Source organism: Anguilla anguilla, chromosome 2 (assembly GCF_013347855.1).
Source record: "Anguilla anguilla isolate fAngAng1 chromosome 2, fAngAng1.pri, whole genome shotgun sequence".
In the NCBI taxonomy this organism is placed as follows: Eukaryota; Metazoa; Chordata; class Actinopteri; order Anguilliformes; family Anguillidae; genus Anguilla; species Anguilla anguilla.
Genome location: NC_049202.1, coordinates 67,306,153 through 67,326,391, shown reverse-complemented (window position 1 = coordinate 67,326,391; position 20,239 = coordinate 67,306,153). Strand labels below are relative to the sequence as shown.

General features: G+C 41.0%; 1 protein-coding gene across 15 annotated transcripts in view; it reads left to right on the top strand.

Annotated features, from left to right (window-relative positions):
* The window catches only part of LOC118220584 (nuclear factor 1 X-type), a 170,899-nt gene that overhangs the window by 20,495 nt on the left and 130,165 nt on the right, over window positions 1-20,239 (top strand). For 13 of the 15 annotated variants that reach the window (XM_035404512.1, XM_035404509.1, XM_035404501.1 and 10 more), the window contains exon 2: window positions 7,693-7,776. In XM_035404512.1, the coding sequence (XP_035260403.1) occupies window positions 7,693-7,776 (84 nt within the window). Of the gene's footprint in view, window positions 1-171; window positions 290-7,692; window positions 7,777-10,856; window positions 11,144-20,239 lie in introns of those variants that run through there. The other 2 variants (XM_035404507.1, XM_035404510.1) reach the window with 2 other exon arrangements.

Sequence of the window (20,239 nt, the reverse complement as noted above, 5' to 3'; positions counted from 1 at the left end):
TCGCGTTAAAAGTGAACTGAAACATCCAGAATGACGCCGAGGTGGTGAAGGCCTGGATAATCCTCCTCTCTTTCCTTTCCCTTAAGCAGAAGACTTACTTTTCAACAAAATGTTCGCTGGGCCACAGGCCGTCTTGTTTTAAGGTTCTTTTTCTGCTTCCGGTATCACCGAAGAATCCAAGTCGCGCTCTCTCGCCCTTTCTCCCACTCACAGTTTTTGGAAGCTGAGCTTTTTTTTTAAAGGAAAATGGGTCTTTGAGGCTGTTGGCAAATTTCCCTGCTCCACAATGGTACGTGCTGTGTAAATCAATATTTTGCTCTTCTTAAAATACATTTGAGAGGTTTTGAACAAGTATTTTTTTTTCTGTTTAAACATGAAAACTTTGCTCAGGCGAAACCGTTTAGATTTAAATAAGAGATTTTAAAAGTGGATTTCAAGCAATGACAGCTTCTAAGTTAGTTTCGACAGGACTCGATTTTTAATATAGTTTTCAGGTTTTCGGTGTGGATGTGATGGCTTTTGATCAAATATGAACTTTTTTTGTGCGCGCGCGCGCGTGTTCAGATGTCAAATGATTTAGGTGGAACGATAATTTTTCACTGAAAAGTATTTCAGCGTTGGAGAACTTTACATAAACTTTGTCGTCGTAGCCTACTCATTTACAACAGTACCGTCTAACTGCCCGAAAACTCTCTTCAGTCCTCCTCACAGAACCCTTTTCACGACAATTCAAGCGAATCTCGCTTTTAGCTGCAGTTCTAGCCTCTAGCCTCTAATTGCACTTGTCAAGCTTCTTCTTTATAAGCTGAGCACGGCACAGTGCGTTGCTTGCCAGTCTTTATATGTTTATATGCAGTTTGGCAATGCAACTTAGCTAAGTGGTTTAAGATAAACAAACCAATATATTTATATTTACAGCATATAGACACTTTTCTGTTTTTAATTTTTTCCCCACTTAATATTTGAACCACACTTATCTTTGGAATATGAAACATGGACACTACAATTTACCTTCAGCATAATAATAAAACGGAATAATAGTAAATAATTATACTAATAATAATTATAATAAAATAACTGTTATTATTATGAGTATTATTATTGCTGTTGTTATTATTATTCAAGCTGATGACTAAAAACGTGCAAAGCCCTGTTATGTTTAGTTAAATGTTTAATTAAAAAAAAAAAATCCGCTACATCCTCGTTATCCTATAATAAGTCGTTATCCTATCGTTTGTGTTACCGAGTAGTAAAGGTAATAGCCGTGTGAACGATCTTACAGCAGGCTGTGCAGAGAACAAGTCGACAATTGCAATTGTCAAACTTGACCGAGGTGAAAGAGAAGACACTCTCCTCACACAGTAAGATCATACAGAATGTAGTCTACACGTGACGACAGCATGTTTTATTGTAATATTAGGCCAACGTTGTATGTGAATTGCGGATGGTGGCGTTTGTTGGAGACATTTCAATCGGAGTAAGCTATTGAATCTCCCGGCTTGAAACGCTTATTGTATGATTATTAGGGCTGTAATAACGTCAACATTGTCACTTTATCAATTAGCATTCTTATTGCGTCGTCGATGACACCATGGTCCCCAAACTATCAACAAGGAGGGGCAAAGAGGCAAATATGTACAGTAGCCTATACCGAAATGCTTACTCCGAAAAGCACTCTCAACTGTTTGTAATAAAATACGAACGAATGTGTTTGTTGTAATAATAGCCTAATTACAAATTACCTGAAGAAGAAGAAGAATATGTGAATGAATTTGATGTATTTTGTTCAATAATGACCTCATACTCAGAATTCTGGCTTTTACTCAAGACAGACTTAACAGTAGGTAAAGTTAAGATGAAAAAATAACCCAGAATCTTGTAAGATCGTTGCAGATTTCTGCCTACTTGTATTATTTCAGTATTTCTTTCGTTGAACCCATCTGTGTGTGTGTGTGTGTGTGTGTGTGTTTGTGTTGTGGATAAACTCATATCCAGCTTCTTCAGCAGGGGTAACATGGGATCTTAGAGGGGGTTCATAAGTTGTTTCTTTCTGAGTCCTCTTGGTATAAACAATGCATTGGTTTCCCAATATCTACTAATAGCGTGGTATTTGGCCTACTAGACAACCACAGCAACATATTATCTAGGTATTTTTTCATTTTTATTTATTCCCAAAATAATTTTTTTTCAAAGAGCAGCTGCTGCACACACAGACCGTTTTGGCCTTATATAATATAATAAACAATAATAGCGCTTCTTTGGTCTCTATGTCCAAGTGGCGGAGTTCAGTTGGCTCCTGTTTCTACACTCTCTGAAAATATAAAATTGCAATGCAAATAGTAGCAGGGGCCCTCGTGTCTTTCCCTGCTTTGTACCCGGTCCAGAAAAAGCGTGGCATGTGTTTGGTCTGTGAGGAGAAATGCTAACCCATCGTTGTGTTTTCAGTCCTGTGTAAATTGTAAATAATGACACCCACAGATGAGATGTTGATGCCGCATTTAAAGAGTGGGAGAGACTGGCCGCAAAAAGATCAAATGTTGGACGAGAGTCCCGCGCGCCAGGCCTCTTTTGGACGGCGAAAGGGAGTGACGCAGTACTCCGAGTTATTTATCTTTCGGTCAGTCCTCCTTCCCTTCTTGTGAGCATTTCCCCCCATGCACTTTCTCTTCTGCTGTGGTCTGTGGATCTTCCCCACTAATCAGGGCTAGAACCTCTCTTTATGAGAGCAAACATACAGTGCGTAAGTGGCGTGCGTTTACAGGCTCACCTCTGTAATAATGTGCTGCTTTTAAATCTCATATCATGATGCAGTCATAGCCCATGTAGACTAGTTTTACAGACAGAATGTTATTCCTGGTGCAAGTTAGTTGTATCCTATAGGCTAATTCAAGGGCTCCTGTTCTGGCATTTAGGACCAGTAAAACATATTACAACAATCTGAAATGTTCATTTGCATTATTTTTTTGTTAATGGATATTTTTGATGGCTCAAGGCATAGATTAACTTGGTTAACTCAAAGCTTCACAAAGCATATGTGCATATGTTTTTCAGTAGAAATATCTTTGAATGAATACATTAGGCCTGATTTGAGTGCATGAGCGCACTGTTGCAGAGTATTGCATGTACTGCATTTGAAATCTTCTCGCATGAACACGATTAAGGTTTAGTTCTGTTATCGCTCTCTCTCCCACTCTCTTTTTCTCTCTCTCTCTTCTCTCTCCCTCTCTCTCTCTCTCTTTTTCTTTTTTTCCCCTCTCAGGACAGACTCTCTAGAACCTAAGACGTACACAATATAATACGAGTATCTAACTAACCTGATTAAAGAAGGGCAGGCCGGGTTGTAAGACTGTTGTTGTCAAAAGCGAATGAAAAGGCCTGGGAGTTTTTAGGCGCTCAGCTGTGCGAGGCCAGCGCAGGTGTGCGAGAGCGCGAGACAGTGGGAGGTGAGGTGAAGAGGACGGGGGGAGAAGACGGGAGCGATGCTCCTCCTGTGTACTAGCAGCTCAGGTTAAATAAAAAAAAGGCTTAAAGCAGGGAATTTATTCAGCAACATCCAGGTGTTTCTGCACCCCATCGCAGTTTCAAGTTCAGTTGCACCCCGGGAGGGAAAACAAAAAAAAAAAAAGGGGGGGGGGGGGTAGGCTAAATTGAGCTTGTAGCCTCCCGGCTTGGTGGCGTGGCCTTGGGGGAGCGGTGCGTGACCCTCCCCATGGGCTCTGCAGCTCGACCGGAGAGGGACGTGAGCCCCGCAGATCGTGTCCCTCACTGCAGGAGAAGCAGCGCAGCACGCAGTGTCACTGCTTAGAAGTCACGGGAGTGGTCACAAAGGCACACCTGCATTCCGGGCTGACATTAGTTTTATTTTATTAAAAAAAAAAAAAAAGATATCCTTCCTTTTTACATTTGTGCAAACTCACTCAAACTAGATCAACGGTTTTTGAATCAATTGATATTTGATTTGCCCTTAATTGATTTGCAGTTAAGTGCAAGTGTTGGTTGTTGATTGACTTCAGACTTTCGGTCCTGCCCCCCAAATTCAATTAGTGAAACAGGAAGTTAATGGCTGAAATTTACTCAGCGATAGCTCTCATGTTGACTCAAGGTCCCTCAGTGCTATTTTAAAAAAAACAAACAAAACCAAAAAACATTTTGAAATGTTTAAACAAATACGCAAACCTTACTGTCTTAGATGTGGTAGCCTTTCAGCTATTTGCTTAGTTGTTATTTGGCAGTAAATTCCCACCAACAAATCATAATGAGAAATAAAAACAATGGTACTAATAGTAATTAGAATGCTAAAATGCATGCTGATTGTTGTGTGGCCAGAATGAGTGTTTGGAAAGTAAAAGGGAATAGCAGATGTGTGTGTGCGTGCGTGTATGTGTATGTGTGCTTGTGTGTGTGTGTATGTGTGTGTGCGTGTATGTGTGCTTGTGTGTGTGTGCGTGTGTGTGTGTGCGTGCGTGTGTGTGTATGTGTGTGTGCGTGCGTGTATGTGTGCTTGTGTGTGTGTGTATGTGTGTGTGCGTGTATGTGTGCTTGTGTGTGTGTGCGTGTATGTGTATGTGTATGTGTGTGTGTATGTGCTTGTGTGTGTGTGCGTGTGTGTGTGTGCGTGCGTGTGTGTGTATGTGTGTGTGCGTGCGTGTATGTGTGCTTGTGTGTGTGTGTGTGTGTGTGTGTGTGTGCGTGTATGTGCCTGTGTGTGTGTGCGTGTGTGTGTGTGCGTGCGTGTGTGTGTATGTGTGTGTGCATGCGTGTATGTGTGCTTGTGTGTGTGTGTGTGTGTGCGTGTGTGTGTGCGTGGGTGTGTGCGTGTGTGTGTGTGTGTGCGTGTATGTGTGCTTGTGTGTGTGTGTGTGTGTGTGTGTGTGCATGTGTGTGTGTGTGTGTGCGTGTGTGTGCTTGGGTGTGTGCGTGTGTGTGTGTGAGTATGTGTATAAAAGTGCCAGATATTCTGATATAAACTTTTCGTGAAGCTGTCTGTTTGATACATTCTCAGAGCACGCTCCGTTATCACAGAGCTTGACGCTCGGTCATTTGCTCTGAATGATTTATCTGAGAGGTGTGAGGTTATGGCGATTATCTTTATTATTATAAAAATCTTTCCCCAAAATGAGAACACGTTCGGGCTATTGTTACTTTTTGAGTTCAAAAACAGGAAGACATGCGTCTTGCAAATGTCCAGCAGGAAATATGCCATATCTTATATGTTTCATGCCATTTGTGTAAAGTAATTTATCTCAGTTAATTTGTTCATATATTTTGACTTAAAATAGGTCACAGTGCCCTGCCTTAAAACAATTCTATTTCCTCTTAAAATGTTAATTAAGGGTGGCCTTGAGAGTTGTGCTCTGGGCTGGCCATATGGATTGGGCATATGTTCTACGTATATAGAAAATGTTGCAATATATAATTAATTCTGTGCTTAATAATAATGTATAGGCTACAGAGAAGGGTATGTGTGTGTGGTGGAGGAGGGGGTGTGGAGAGGCAATGGATGGTAATAAAAAAAACTTTAAAAGGAAAATTTTCATTCATAATGTTTTCATGTATTCCTTATTTGGATAAAACAGCAAATATATATATATATATTATTTTTAAATCTAAAAGTTGGCTGCCTTAAATTATGAGGCCAAACCTTCATGCTATTGAATTGAATCATCCCCTTAATTCACAGACCTCACACTGACACACTAGGTTTACTGAAAGCTGGGGAAATCGAGTCACAACCACAGAAAAATCCACCAGTGTATTCAATCAATTGTGCTTCTGACACATAGTTTTGCATCCGCCGTTGCTCTTTCTGCCAGGCTGCAGGAAAGGCCATTTCAGTTCAGATCAGGAACTGTGCATTACATAAATCAGACCAAAAAATAAGTCATAATCCAGCACACGCTAGGCCCTGAACTCTACTGAATGTTGGCAGATGCAGATGCTGAAAATAGGTGTTAGATACCTGTGTAGCAGTGACAGAGTGCGCTGCAAAAAAATATTTTCCACCTCCTTTGGTCATTAGTTCTGTAGCTTCTCAGGTAGAAACCTCATATTTAACACGAAACATTATGCATTCATAAAAAAAGTCAACTGCGAATTGTGTAAGAATGTGTCCAAATGTGCAAAAAGACCAATGAAAATCATACAAAAAAAGTAATAATTCTTCAGGCAGAGAGAACCCTCTTTAAAAAAGAGAAAGGCAACAGTTTTGAAAAAGCCTCTCATTGCAGAGGATATGAATAGCCTGTGTTTTCACCACAAGTTCGGGCGGCGTGGTTTGCCAATATCTGGGACTTATTATAGTTCTGTGCCTCTGTGTGTGTGCGTTTGTGGTGTGTGTGGATGATTAATTGTAAGTATATGTGCGTGTGTGTGTGTGTGTGTGTGTGTGTGATAGTGTACCTTTGTTTCGTGTGAGTGTGTGTATATGTGTGTGTGTTTGTATCTGGTGTAGGTGTGTGTGTGTGCATGTATGTATGTGTATTTTTTTTTTTAAATCTGTGTGCGTATGTGTGCGTGTGTGTGTACATGTCTGTGTATGTGCATGTATGTGTGTATGCAATTATGCATGTGTGACTGTGAGTCTATGTTCATATAAGTGTCATGTGGTGGGGGGCTAGTATGCAAGTCTGCTTGTGTGCGTACATGTGCGTGTGTTAGTGTGCACTTGTGCATGTGTGCGTGTATGTGCATGTGTGTGTGAAAGAGTCCAGACTACACTAGATAGGTTTAGAGTAAGTGTGAAATTGGCTTTGGGCTCGTATAATTGGTATGTTTCAACTGTGAAAGTTGTGAAATGAAATAGGATTTCACAGGATTCTGCTGGTCTGGGATTTAGGTTTCCTTTCAGCTAAGTAGTGTGGGTTAGCTTGATCCAATCGACAGTAGAACTGGAATGGTTGCTTATTCACTGCCCAAGGCCTTGCTAGTGTGTTCCTCAGCATACAAATGAACTACTTTGAATGGAGGCGACTCTTTAAAAATACCTTTCAGCGCTGATCAGAGAATGTAACCTGTGTGAATTTGTGGTGTCATAGACATGATAGCAATGTGAAAAACTGATAAAGGTGAGAACAGATGAGCCTTTTGTGTGATGTATATATCATATCTTTTTAACAGTGGATTTTTTTCATGGTAACATACAGCTTCTATTAACATGAAAAGTAGCCCTGTGGACAGCTTTGATTATGAAATCTGATAAAATGTCTACGCCACTTCTGATATCCCCTTTCACCATGATTAATTAGGAAATGTGATAGTTTATAGATATAAATGGTTAGTGTGTGTGTGTGTGTGTGTGTGTGTGTGAGTGAGAGAGAGAGAGAGAGAGAGAGAGAGAGAGAGAGAGAGAGAGAGAATGATTTTAATTAGTAATGCCATTTTAAGGAATCAGACTTATTTCTGAGGACATATATTATATTCTTTCTAGAGCTTTATAGTGTTATATAATATTAGATTTTTTCCCTCCTGAAGCTTAAAAGGCACAGACATTGGACCAAAAAATGCATAACCACGGAGACAACCGTATAACTGAATAATTGTGTGGGTGCGCAATAATTAATCCGCAACCAAAATTGTGTAAGCTTTTGTGCTTTCGTACATTTCATATATTCGCATCTTCTTGGGTACGCACAGTGAAAGGAAATTTAAGGCAAAGACCTGTTTACTTTCAATGACTGTTTTGTTACGTTTCAGGCAACCGAAACCTTTCTGGTGAACGAAGACCCATCCAGAGGCCCGGGGCTGCCGGAGTGCTTTGTAGTGTCCGATTCATACAGGGTATGCACAATCTTTTGGTACCTCTCTTACTACTCTTTCGAATGGCATGGAATGTTCTGTTACAATAATTGTTATTATTATTAGTTTGCATTTGGTAATAACGCCACCACCCCAACGCTGGTCATAGCTGACATATCTCAGCTGCACCCCATCACACTCATTATTGCCACACACACTCGCCCTAAAAAAAGCGTGCGGGTTTGCCATGGCACCCACCGTCATAGGCAGCGGCATCATAATGCGCCACCTGGATATTTCCAAAAATGCAGTAATTATTCGGGCCCTGTCAATAGCGTGTTGAAAGTGAGCAAAACCCCTGTATGCCAGCTAGGTCTGTTTTTTTTTTTTTCCTCTCACAAATACATCGGAGAGGAATCTGTGGTGATTTATTTTGCATAATTACAGTTACATGTCCCTTGGACAGGATGAATCCTTCACTCTGTGCTCAAGGTCACAGACTTAAAAGAGAATGTGATAAGCTAATGCCTCCTGTAGGCACATCCATGGACAAGACAAGGCCCCATAGTCTTCCAAGGAGAGTCTCTTTGGTACTTTTCATAAAGGTTCTTGTGTAAGGTTCATTGAGAGGGCATCATGTGACAACAATACTGATTGCTTTTGGTGCTTTTAATATTTTAAATATTGCTACTCTAAAAAATTTGAAATTCCGTAAGGTTTTTTGGTAATAAATATACATTTTTTTAACTGTAAATGTAAATGAATTGATTTTGATAATATGCTGGTATGAACATATTTTCTTTACCTGAGAGAGCATATAGTCTGCCCCGTGGCAGCTCTTGTGGTTTTTACACTTTTAAGAAATATGAATATCCGGTAAAGTGGTTTCCCAGTTCTGAGGGACCCTCAGAAATTCAAACTGTGGACAGTTTGTACTCAGTCACAAACCGACTTCCAAAATACCGTCCTTTGTACACAAGAGTTATTACCCATGTTACACAAAGTCCTTTATTAAAAACAGGACCCTCACCAAATAGTGAGTAGCACATATGCGTACTTGACTGTGTGAAAGGGGAACCATCTAAACTACAGCCATCACATATGGTTCTCCTGTGTGTTTTTTTAACGAGGGATTTATCCAGACAAACCACAAAATGTGGGGCTCATTTTAGGGCAGCGGTTCATGCGATGCCATAGATAAGGGTTTGTGTTTGTGTGCGTGCGGAAATCAAGATCCTTCAATTAAGTAAATACCTCCCGAGACCACTCCGTAACCTTGCGCATTTTGCGGTCGCGTGACTTAGTTTCTCAGTGACTGAGGAGAAAAGAAAGAGACCCAGTAATACAGATTTGGCATTCTGGAACACTTTGCGGGAGGTCACTGAGATGTGATTTGCGGGCCTTCCCTGAAGGGTGTGGTGTAGAGAGGGGGTTCTCAGAATTCGATCTGTATATACTTTAACCTCTCTCTCTCTCTCTCTCTCTCTCTCTCTCACACTCTTTCTTGGACTCCTCGGGCTGGGTGCTGTAATTGGCCACAGAGCTGCCGGAGCTCTGTGTTTCTCCTATACTGAGCTGTATTTCTCATACACTGAGGCTCAGTCCTCGTAGAATTGCAGTGCCAACTTTCAAACTTGGCTCCACATTATTTCAATGACTTCACCACAACCTCCCCCCCAACCACCCCACCCTCAACCCCCCAACCCCCCCCCTCCCCCACCCCCAGAGCATGCTGTAAAACTTTACTTCATGCTAAGCTTAAACGTGCAGAGGACGAAGTTTGAGTGCTGCTCTTTCTCCATATGCGCGGCTTTCCAAGTGCGCTCGTCCAACTGTTGTTTGACCAATTTTTCTGTCCGCATCACTCTCTCCCCGTCCATTGCTTGGTGAACGCAACAGGGAAGCGCAGTGTTTCACAGAATGCCACTTCAGTGTTAAGTTCATGAGCATCCCATCGTGTATCGTGCAGGACTTATTACAGTATGTTCCTGTCTTGGCGAAAGATTTTCCTATCTTTGCCTGTCCAACTGGCACCAAAACACAATTTAAGTGGGAATATGTAAAATGGGTTGGTACTCACGGGGAGTGAGTACAGTTGGTGCTATTTAAAAAAAAAAAAAAAAAGAAAAAAAAAAAAGAAAAAAGAAAAAAAAAAGCTCTTATACAGTGCAGTATGGAATTAATGCCTACTCAGGCATCATTAAACCCAATATAAACTTACAACAGATGGCACTCAGTCTGAAAACGTGTACACATATAGTACACACATATATGTGTGTCTATGTGTGACTTTGAATTGCTTATAATCAATGGATGGATAATAGCCTATTTGAAACAGCTGAAAAATATGTCATACAGAAATCAGCAACTTATTCCTGTCTTAAACTCATCTCTGTATATATATATATATGTGTGTGTGTGTGTGTGTGTGTGTGTAAGGACTTCTGGGTATATGCGTGTGTATTATAATTATTATTTTATTATTTACAAATAGATTGTCTATTACCAAAACATGTTCATTTAACTTACTCCCATCGTAAAATATATTGAAAATACTTCACAGTTTAGTTACTGAATCCATAATCAAATCTGTTCTAAAACCATCGTCTCATGGGCAATTCCGAAGAATGTAGAATATAAAATTACATGCCCATTTATTTTATTTCAGGTATTTCGCACATGCCCAACGACACGTTTATGCACGCACAAGCACACACACACACACACACACACACACACACACACAGCGATCGCCAGTTCTGTTTTTACAAAGTTACTGTTGAATGCGCGGTTTGTCCCAGTATGACACATTTTGGCGGCATATCGCAATTTGTTTTGTTTTTTTCTGTGCAGGGTTCTTCAAAACGTGTACTGCTAAACGTATCATAACGATTGTAATACAATAACACGGAAATAATTCAGCAGGCATTTCGTTGCCATTTTCAGCTCCAGTAGATGGTGACAGCAAATTAGCTAATGAGCTGATATGTAAATATGTGGTCGTTATGAACTGATTTTACTGGAAATATCTACGTGTTTTAATATAAATGGTCTCGTCGTAATTGTAGGGATCAGAGAGAGAGAGAGAGCGAGAGAGGGTGAGGGAGAAAGAGAGAGCGAGAGTGGTGGGAGGGGGCGAGTGAGAGAGAGAGAGAGAGAGAGAGAAAGAGAGAGAGGGCCACTGCGAGGGCGAAAGCGAGGAGCGCGAGCGAGAGAAAAACTTTTTTCCAAAGTTTGTGTAAGCTTTCACTTTCAGCCTTCGAGGCGGGGTTACCAGTACAGCATGGATTGAGAGGGGACGGCGAGCGATTGCAATGCAGCACTACAGCGAACTTCCATCCAAGTTAAATAAGCTCTCTTATTTCTATTTCTAAAAATAACCATGTACTCCCCGTACTGCTTGACACAGGTAAATATTGTTTATTTTGTTAAAATGTCTAAGCTTTCGGATGCTTTGTAATCTTCGTGATGTTGTGTTTAATAAGTTGTTTTTGTATGCTCCTTTTCGCTGTCCGCTCTTTTCTGATAGTTTACCCCCTCTCCCCCGCTCCCCTTCCTTTGGTGGCATCTTTCCAAACGGCTTTCTTGTGCGTTTCATTGCACATGGTTTGAGGAGAAAATGGCGCTTCTCCCAAATCTATTTTATATAAAAAGGAGGGGGAAAGAAGAGGAGAGGGGCTGGAGTAGATTGACAGAGGAAACCGGTGTAGGGATACGTTCTGTATGCAATTTCAGTTAAGTGTTGGCGTATTTTGAAGTGTAGGGTGCCGTGTAGATGGAGTAACATTTAAGGAGGGTTTTCGGTGTAAAACTGATGTGTGAATCCAAAGCTGCGGTAGTCGAGGTGGGTGACTGTCAGTCTGTATAGCCGCCAGTCAACGTGCCGGAGCCGAACGGTTGCTATCGCGTCCTTTTAAAATGTGGTGTAGTAGGCTACAGCTAGTTTTCTGTAGTTTTTACTGTGTTTTTATTGGCATAGCCCATCTCTCCTGCCATGAAAGGTGGGAAAACACGGACTGTATTAATTCAGTTTCAATTAGGAAAATAACAAATAAAAGATGAATAGGGAGTACCATATTAATAAATAAAAATGTCATGGATACTACGGACTAGATTAAACTCATGAATGAATGACAGAATAAACATATTCTGACAGATAGATTTAAATAATTGCTTAGACTCGTTTTATAGTTCACTCCTGATGGCTGTGCAAGCGTGATATTCACCCAGCCCGTTGGTTTATTTAAGGGGATATTGATCAATTTCACTTAAGAAAAGAAAACTTGTCATTTCAAACTTCTTGCTATCGCAGCGAGGTGAACAGGTGACAGCAGAGACGCTTTTTGGTTAGTTAATTATACCATGCCAGTTAATTCTAGGAGTGCACTTTTTTTAAAACCCTATATATATGGTAATCCATTTAGAGGTATTTAAAGAAAAAATCCTCAATGCTTTTCACCAGCCATTCATCATTGGCCCGGCTCTCGTAATCATCCTTACATTGTAATTTATCACTCAATCATCTGTGGCTTTCTTTAATTTGCTTAAAAGGCCTCTGTCAGTCAGTGCCCCCATAATCGCACCCAGTGTTAAATATAGCCCGACACGTGCTTTTCACCTATAGGCCTATTTCGTACAAATGTTCAGCAAGATATTACCAGGATGTAATGGGTAGGAACAATCACTGTAAAACAAAGTAGATGCTGCAAGCCGGTGGTGATGCAAAGATTAAAGGCATTCAAGTTTAACAAAATAAATGTAAAATATCTGATGATTACATTGGCAGTTTAAAATTATATAGTCTTATAGATATTATAAACATGTAAGAGTGGTCTTTTTGTAATGTGGTATAGGTCTATATTGCTTTCATCGTAAAAATAAATTTCCTTATACTTCCATAACTTGGTCAGAATACCGGGACGCGCATCGCAGTTCAGGGGGAAGGCCGCATTCACCCCCTGGCCTTTTTTTTTTGGATCGTCGCGCTGTGAAGTAAACAGCTTCATGGCAGCTACGTGTCTTCTTTTTTGCAGCATTTCAGCATTTAAAAAAATGTATTTGTGTACATTATTGAAGTTATCATGTTTTCTATTTTCCCCTGGCTATGAGTAGGCCCGAGCATGTGTATTAGTGCAAAGCCGTGTTTCGGCTGCAGTTAGGGAAATGAAACGCATATGCAGGGTTATGACGTGATCCTTTGAATGTAGCAGTGTCGCATTTTAGGTACTTAATTTATTTGCGGGGATCGCTTTTATTGTTTTATTTTTGAAGTCTTGTGGTACCTTTAAAAACCTGCATAATCGGCCTATTGCTGTTTAGCTGTTTCCTATTATACTACCAATATGAATAATTATATTAGTATGTTAACTGTTTACTATTTGGCTCATAATACAACAGAAGTGGAACTTCCTTAATTTACTTGTCTTCTAAATTTAATTCGGTAAAGCATGTTAGTCCACAAATGCAGAAGGCGCGCGCCTTGCCTTTTCTCAAAAGTAGAGCTGGAGTGACGATTCATGTAGACTAAACATTTGCAGTGTAGGCCTAGCTGCAGAGTGGTGTTTAATTTGTGACTTCACTTAAGACCGATCCTTAATTTGATTATCAAACATTATTAAGAATAAGGTTCGTGAATATTTGAGTTCCTATATTAGCCGCCATCGCCCGTGATTGAAGGCACCTGCCTACTTGCACACGTGTAACTCAGGAGATGAGTCAAATTGCGTAGTGAAAGTTTGCTAATAAAAGTTTTCTTTTGAATTTTTTAAAAAATCGCGTCCCACATATATCAAAGCAATTCCTTCCCATAGTTCATATGATAAGAGCTGGGGGTTTTGCGGGTCTTTTGAGCCCTTCAGGTATGTTGAGAGTTAAATAATTTAGAAGTGTAGGCCAATACCGAGAGCTTCAAGCTTTCTTTCCATAGTCCGTGGTTACAAACGGAACACGCTTGTACATTTTCTTAGAAGTAAACCGCATCCGTTTTAGCCACCGAAAAGAGAAAGGGAGTCTATAGTAAAACAACACTTGAAAATTAAATTAATAATTTCAATCCTACAACAGCCTATCAACTATTACGTCGATTACTGCCAGAATTATGTTAGACTTGATCTGAAAAGTGCATGGTAGTCATGTTTAACCTTACAAAAATATGACTTTGCCTCATGTTCTGTGAAATATCTCAAATATGTTTTCAAAAGTATTACATGGAAATCTCGGGATAGTGACGAGACCTGTAAGCGAACGATTTCTTTCCATTAAATAAAATTAATTGACACCAGAAGGTCCAGCCTTCACGTTGCAGTAGCCAACACTTATGCGCTGCACCTAATACACATATAGGGCTTCTTGGGCCTTTGCGAATGTAATAGCCTTGTTTATTTTTTTGACAATCAATTAAAATAAAACGGAAATACCAATAATTATTTTAACATCTTCATTTATGAATTACATGTAAAGCGAGCTCACACCCAGTGTACCTTATTAAATGAAAACCCTTTCTGAAATGAATCATTCGGGTGGCTTCCGGCCTCGTGCCGTGGTGAAAGACAAGAAAAAAAATGAATGCTTTTTGCCTCCTAGTTCCAATATGAAATATAGAATACCTGCAGTCTTTTGGTGATCACTTGGCACAAAGATGTTAAGTTATGTCAAGAGAAAAGGCTGCATAGTGCTGTGTTAACCTTCAACTTCTAGGGTTGAGTGCCTATGCGTTCGTACAGAAGTACATTCGCTTGGGTTCCCGGACGCCTCTCTACTCGGTCGTGTTGTCCGGAGATAGCACTTTTGTGAATTTGGTTGATTTAGTTGTTGTCAATAATTAAAATCGTTGGGGCCTGTGAGTTTGTTACGTATGTAAACAATTGACAATGAATTATTAACACTGATAAAAGCTTTTCTGGAATGGGCGAAATAGATGGGGATTGTGTGGATGATGCGTAATGGAATCAAAATATGGAAAGCCAAATTTGTAAATCTGCAAAGTGGAATGGGATGTTTAAAAGCAAAGGTGGCGGCATGTCTCGTCTTTGGGGGTAAATTTTTTATATATATATTTGCAGTCTATTTACATGCAATTTTAATAAAGGTTGCAAGTCAAGCAGTTAATTTACACTAAAAAGAAATGCTTTGAAACTGCTTGTGTTTATTTTTTTAAGTAAAACCACTCGGAAAAATATGGAGATTTTAGTTGTATAAATAAGAATATATGCTGAGAAGGGTAGTCAAGGCTGTAGTACCCTTTTTTAAAAGATTTCTTTTTAATCCAGCTGGCAGCAGAACTGGTAAACATGCAAGGTCTTCGAAACTTTCCAAAGCGGCTACAAAAGAACAAAGCACCATTATTTATAACACAGTACTTGTTGTATTTTGTCATTTAACCATACTCACTGTTATTGCTTAAGTCAAGCAGCAATTCAATATCACAGTCGTATATTGTACCATATGTCCTTTTGTAAGTGATTTCCAGTTTTGATAGGCTATATCATTATTTATCGTTGAATAAACTACTTATAAATTTCAGTTTGGCCAAGCTGGTGTTGTTACTGCAACGTTTTTATAAGGTAACGCGTGCAAGTTATTTTTGCACATATATTAGCCTACTGTAAACGCATAATAACGGACACTGCTAATTTTCCAAATAATTAATAACTGTTATTCGGGAAACTGATTTTGTAAATCATCGTTGTTATCCAGTGAGAATAGTGCAAACACTTTCAGATTTACGTCTTTCTTTGTATAAAAATTAAGAAACGAGAGACCCGTCGCTGAGTAACCGGTAGTCTCTGCCAAATACATTCGGCCGATAGCAACATTGTTCGAGCACAGTGCAACTTTTTAAAGCCATAAAATAAATTTCTGACGGGTGAAGTTTTACGCTGTTTTTAGATTTAACGTCACACAGCGCAGCGTTAAACTTGAAACTCGTGGTTTAACCTATTTATAAAGAAGGGCACATACGCCATATGCCCTATAGGATTAACTCACACATTTGGAGTCACGATTTTAAAATAACCCCGAAACTAGAAAACATGTTTGATAAGATTGCCACTCGCGGTTTTTTCTCACTTTGACATCTATCGTTTCTTGTTAGCCATTCAATTCTTGTTAACCATTTCCGTTCCAAAGGTAAGTCACTTACGGTAGTTCACTTCAGTCCCTTTCTATCTTTACATTACATTACATTCTCGAAATCTAATTCATTCTCGAACTCTTCAGCACCGTAATCTCAACCATAGCCTAATTGTTCAGCCCAACCAGCCGCCGTAGCACACTATTGTTCGATTTTACCGACAAGAACGGGCTGTCTTAATTATGTCATGCTTTTTTTAGTGCCTGGAAATTCAAATCGGCTTTATATAGGCTATAGAGGGGTGTCACCGAGAGTCGAAGGTAAAACGATTTCGAATTGAACGAAGACAGCGAGCGCAGTAACCCACTCTCTGCGTGCTTAACCCTTTCGCAAACGAGATAGCTTAGTCTACGCTGCTGTGGAGTTAAAGACGCGCAAAAATAATAATTTCAGGTATTTCCCATTACAGCGTTTCAAACGATTTTATCCGCGGTCTTAGGTGCTTGCCTATTGTAAGTTATTCCGACGCAATTCGTTGTCTCATGGACTGATGAGGTGTTCTTTTCAGGGGTATTGAAAATCTATAGATATGTCACGACTCTTTAAGTTTCAGATTTTTATGCCGTTATCGGTTATGCTGTAAAATGTTTTACATCTGTTAAATGTTTATATGCCTATTCAACTATTGTCCTATGTATATAATGCGTTTAATATTTGTTGCATTCAGCAGAAGCGTTGCTGCCTAGTTTTCAACTACAGTTAGTTCACAAAATTTAACAAAACTGCAAGATATGTCCTTTCTAAGATATATCTTGCTGGTTCCTCGGAGTCATTCTAAACATGTAAAAGCAATTAGGAGGTTGATTAGCTTTGCGGTTGAGTATAGATGCACGTATATCAACAGATGCACATTACCCCTCAACGTAAATTCTAGTTTATTGCTATTAATAATAACAATCTTTCCTGCTATTCTGTTAAGGGGTTATCGTTCTATTAACGGTTGTCCTTAACTCGGACAAATGCAATTAAGCATGTGTCACAATTTTGCGAGCCTCAGAACATGTTGTGTAAATATCTGTGACCAGCGCTGGCTTCAGGACTTCTTGTTGTGGTCAGGCTGCAAAAACAAACTGGAACTGTAAGGGAATCTCAAGGGTTTGCAGTGCTACTGCGCATTGGTTACTGGGAGGCATTGTCAAATTAGCACTTTAATTAAAAAGCAAATATAGCCTGGCTGCGGCTAAGGTGACCCGTTTTTTCCCCCCTGCGTGACCCGAGAGCCGCACAGCGAAGGCGCATGAAGTTCCAGCAACAGCAGCAATGTGCGAACCAGGCGGCCGTGTGCTGAATTAAATAAACCTTTTTGTTAATATTTTCGACTGAGCACCCCCCCTCCCACTGCCCATTGTGAAAAATATATCCCCCACACCCCCTTATTTAGTGACATGCTCTATCAGCTATACCCCACTGAGAACAACATTTATATGCCCCGGTAAAGCTAAAATCAGACCTTTATTTGTCTTTCCCCTGCCCTGCCTCACTCCAGGCCTGGAAAACAGCTCGGAACAGCTGTCCATGGGATTAAAATATGCCAGATTCACAGTCTGGAAGGAAGGAAAAAAAAACAGAATTTGGGGGGTTTTTAGAATGAAAGGCAAGCATTAAACAATCGGCCTGTCCTGGCCATTAGGGTCCACACTCAAAATCTTTATTACAATTAGACATACACGATGGCCTGTAAGATTAGTGAATAGGACTGGTGTGGCTCTTGATGATTCTTTTTCTGAGCTGGAAATCCTATTACATGGACCCCCATTCGACTGGTGTGTAATAAAGTATTCGCCATGGAGAACACCTGGGAAATATCTGTAGTAGAGAGCTCTGTGTGACATTGTGTACAGAACTCCTCCTCCGTCTTGGTGTTTAAATAATATTTCAGCCAAATATTAGGGATTGCAATCTGTTTTCATGCGTTATTCATGCTGTAGGAATGTCGGGTAAGGACAGCCTCGCGTGGAATCGGCTGAGAGTTAAGACGTGCGCTATTGCTTTTAAAATTTTGAAGTGGGTGGCTGCGATGGCGGTGAAAACTAAATCAGCGCATCACTCAGTCGGCTGGAAAAATTGGCAGCCCTCGTCACGTGGATGAAATGGCGAGGCGGAGGTGGAGATCAGGGTGAGCGACTGAGGCTCAGGTAGAACAGGTACTCAGTGTTCTCTGCCTTCATTCATCCCTTCAGGCCACTTCTGCTGGATCAACCATGAGAGCAAGAAAATCATTTTCATCTGTTTGCTGGGAGCCACGTCTTTGATGACGGGCCATTTGGGGCTTGTAGTATTTCATATTAAGAGAGCTCCCTGCATCCCTGTTGGTCAGAAAGAGCTCCTCACCCATACCGCTCGGTCAGTTGTAACATGCTAGTGCCTCTGTAAGATTGGTTTACAAACTTGGTCCGTCTGAAATATTGTGCAACTCTACCCATTTTTTTTACAGTACAGATCCCTGTAAACGGCCTGAGGTTTCTTGAGTTATGGAATATTCCTTATTGCACTGTGCATTCAAAAAAAAGTAGGCAAGACGAGAGAGTCAAGTGTGTGTGTTTGTGTGTGCGTGTGTGTGTGTGTCTGTATGCGTGCCTGTGTGTGTGAGTGTGTGTGTGCGTGCCTGTGTTTGTGTGCGCGCCTGTGTGTGTGTGTGTGTCTGTATACGTGCCTGTGTGTGTGTACGTGCTTGTGTGTGTGCATGCCTGTGTGTGTGTGCGTGTGTTTGTGTGTGTGTATGCATGCATGTGTTTGCGGGCCTGCGCGTGTGTGTGCGTGCCTGTGTGCGGGCCTGTGTGTGTGTGCGTGTGTTTGTGTGTGTGTATGCATGCATGTGTGCGTGTGTGTGCGGGCCTGCGTGTGTGTGTGCGTGCCTGTGTGCGGGCCTGTGTGTGTGTGTGTGCATGTGCTTTTCTCCCTCCCTTCTCTCGCTCTCCTCAGCAGGGACTGGGCTTGGCAGAGTTCTGGACAGTAGTGGCGGCCCCGTTGCGGGCTTGCGGCTGATGTGTTGTGCCGTTGCTGTGGCTACGGGACACACACATACACATGCACACGATCACACACGATGCATCATACGCAATAAATACACACACACACACACACACACACAGTAGGGGAGAAAGGGGGGGCGGGGGGGGGCACTAATCAATCCAGTGTGCTAGCTGCGAAAAGCCTGAGAACAGCCTCGGTAAACATGCTATTCACACTCCCGCACGTACCACCTAGAAACGCGCGCCACATACGAGGCTTTCCCGTCATCCACAGGAGCTCATGTGTCCCTGCACAAAGGTCCCCTCTGGTGTTATATCTCAGGAAGGATGAGGAAGATAGATGGTGGAGGTGGAGTGATCAGGACAGTAATATTCTTGGTCTTATTAAATGGAGATCCTTCTCAGGGAGCAGTTGTTCCTTTTCAAACGCTTAAAATCTCGTTGCTTTTTTGTACACTGGGCGTGGTTGTGGGCATGTGCCAGTGATGACTAATGTGCAGGTGGACATTTGTCTGATTCAGCATTTGCAGTTGATGGGTATTTTTTTTTCTCAACACCTTGCGATGTAGTGTATATGGGTGAGAAGTATTTCTCTTCCCTTCTCTTCTGAATTTATTTTTGTAAATGTTTCAGGTAAAATGGAATAGATGGCTAATTTGCAAAACATAAAATAAAATAGACAACTCTCATAAAAACTAAATAAAAACTTACAAAATATCTGCTGTCTTTTTTCCTTTATCACTTCTGAAGTTATCAGTGTTAAACCCAGATTCAATTTAAGCCCTAGTGTGCTATTCCAAAACCTGATGGTGGTTTCATAACAATTTCATAGTTATTCTACAAATTTCCCAAGATGGAGAATATGTAACACCTCACCAATGATGGGCTTCAACCTTCTGCATTCCAGTGCAGTAGGTGGTGGCATATGACATTTCCCTTTGTTCGAACCCAATGAGAAACTCCAGCAAAGAGGAAGACTAGGGGCTTTTTGGACCGCTTATTCTGCTTGGAGGGAATCATGGGAAGTGTAGTGTAGTAAACATGGCGCCACATCACAGGTATTGACAAATTGCTTGGAAGCATCTGGAAGCAATGCATTTCTGTCCATATAAAACCTGTCAAGTTGTCTCGGTCTGTCCCTGTACTGTTGCCCGAAACACCAGCGGTGCATTACTAGCCCTGCAAATGGGCGCTCCTCCACTTACTGGACTGCAGCCCCCAACGACCAAATGCATTTAGCCTCCCCTAGGCCTACGAAGGCCAGCTGTGGAACGTTCTGCCGTCTTCGGCACTAATTCAGAGTCATTCGCCAAATGTCGGAACGCATAAAGGAGTCCTCCTTTTCCGCAGACACGGTGAAAATTCCGGGGCTCCTGGAAATCCGTGGGAGAGCTCGGATTGT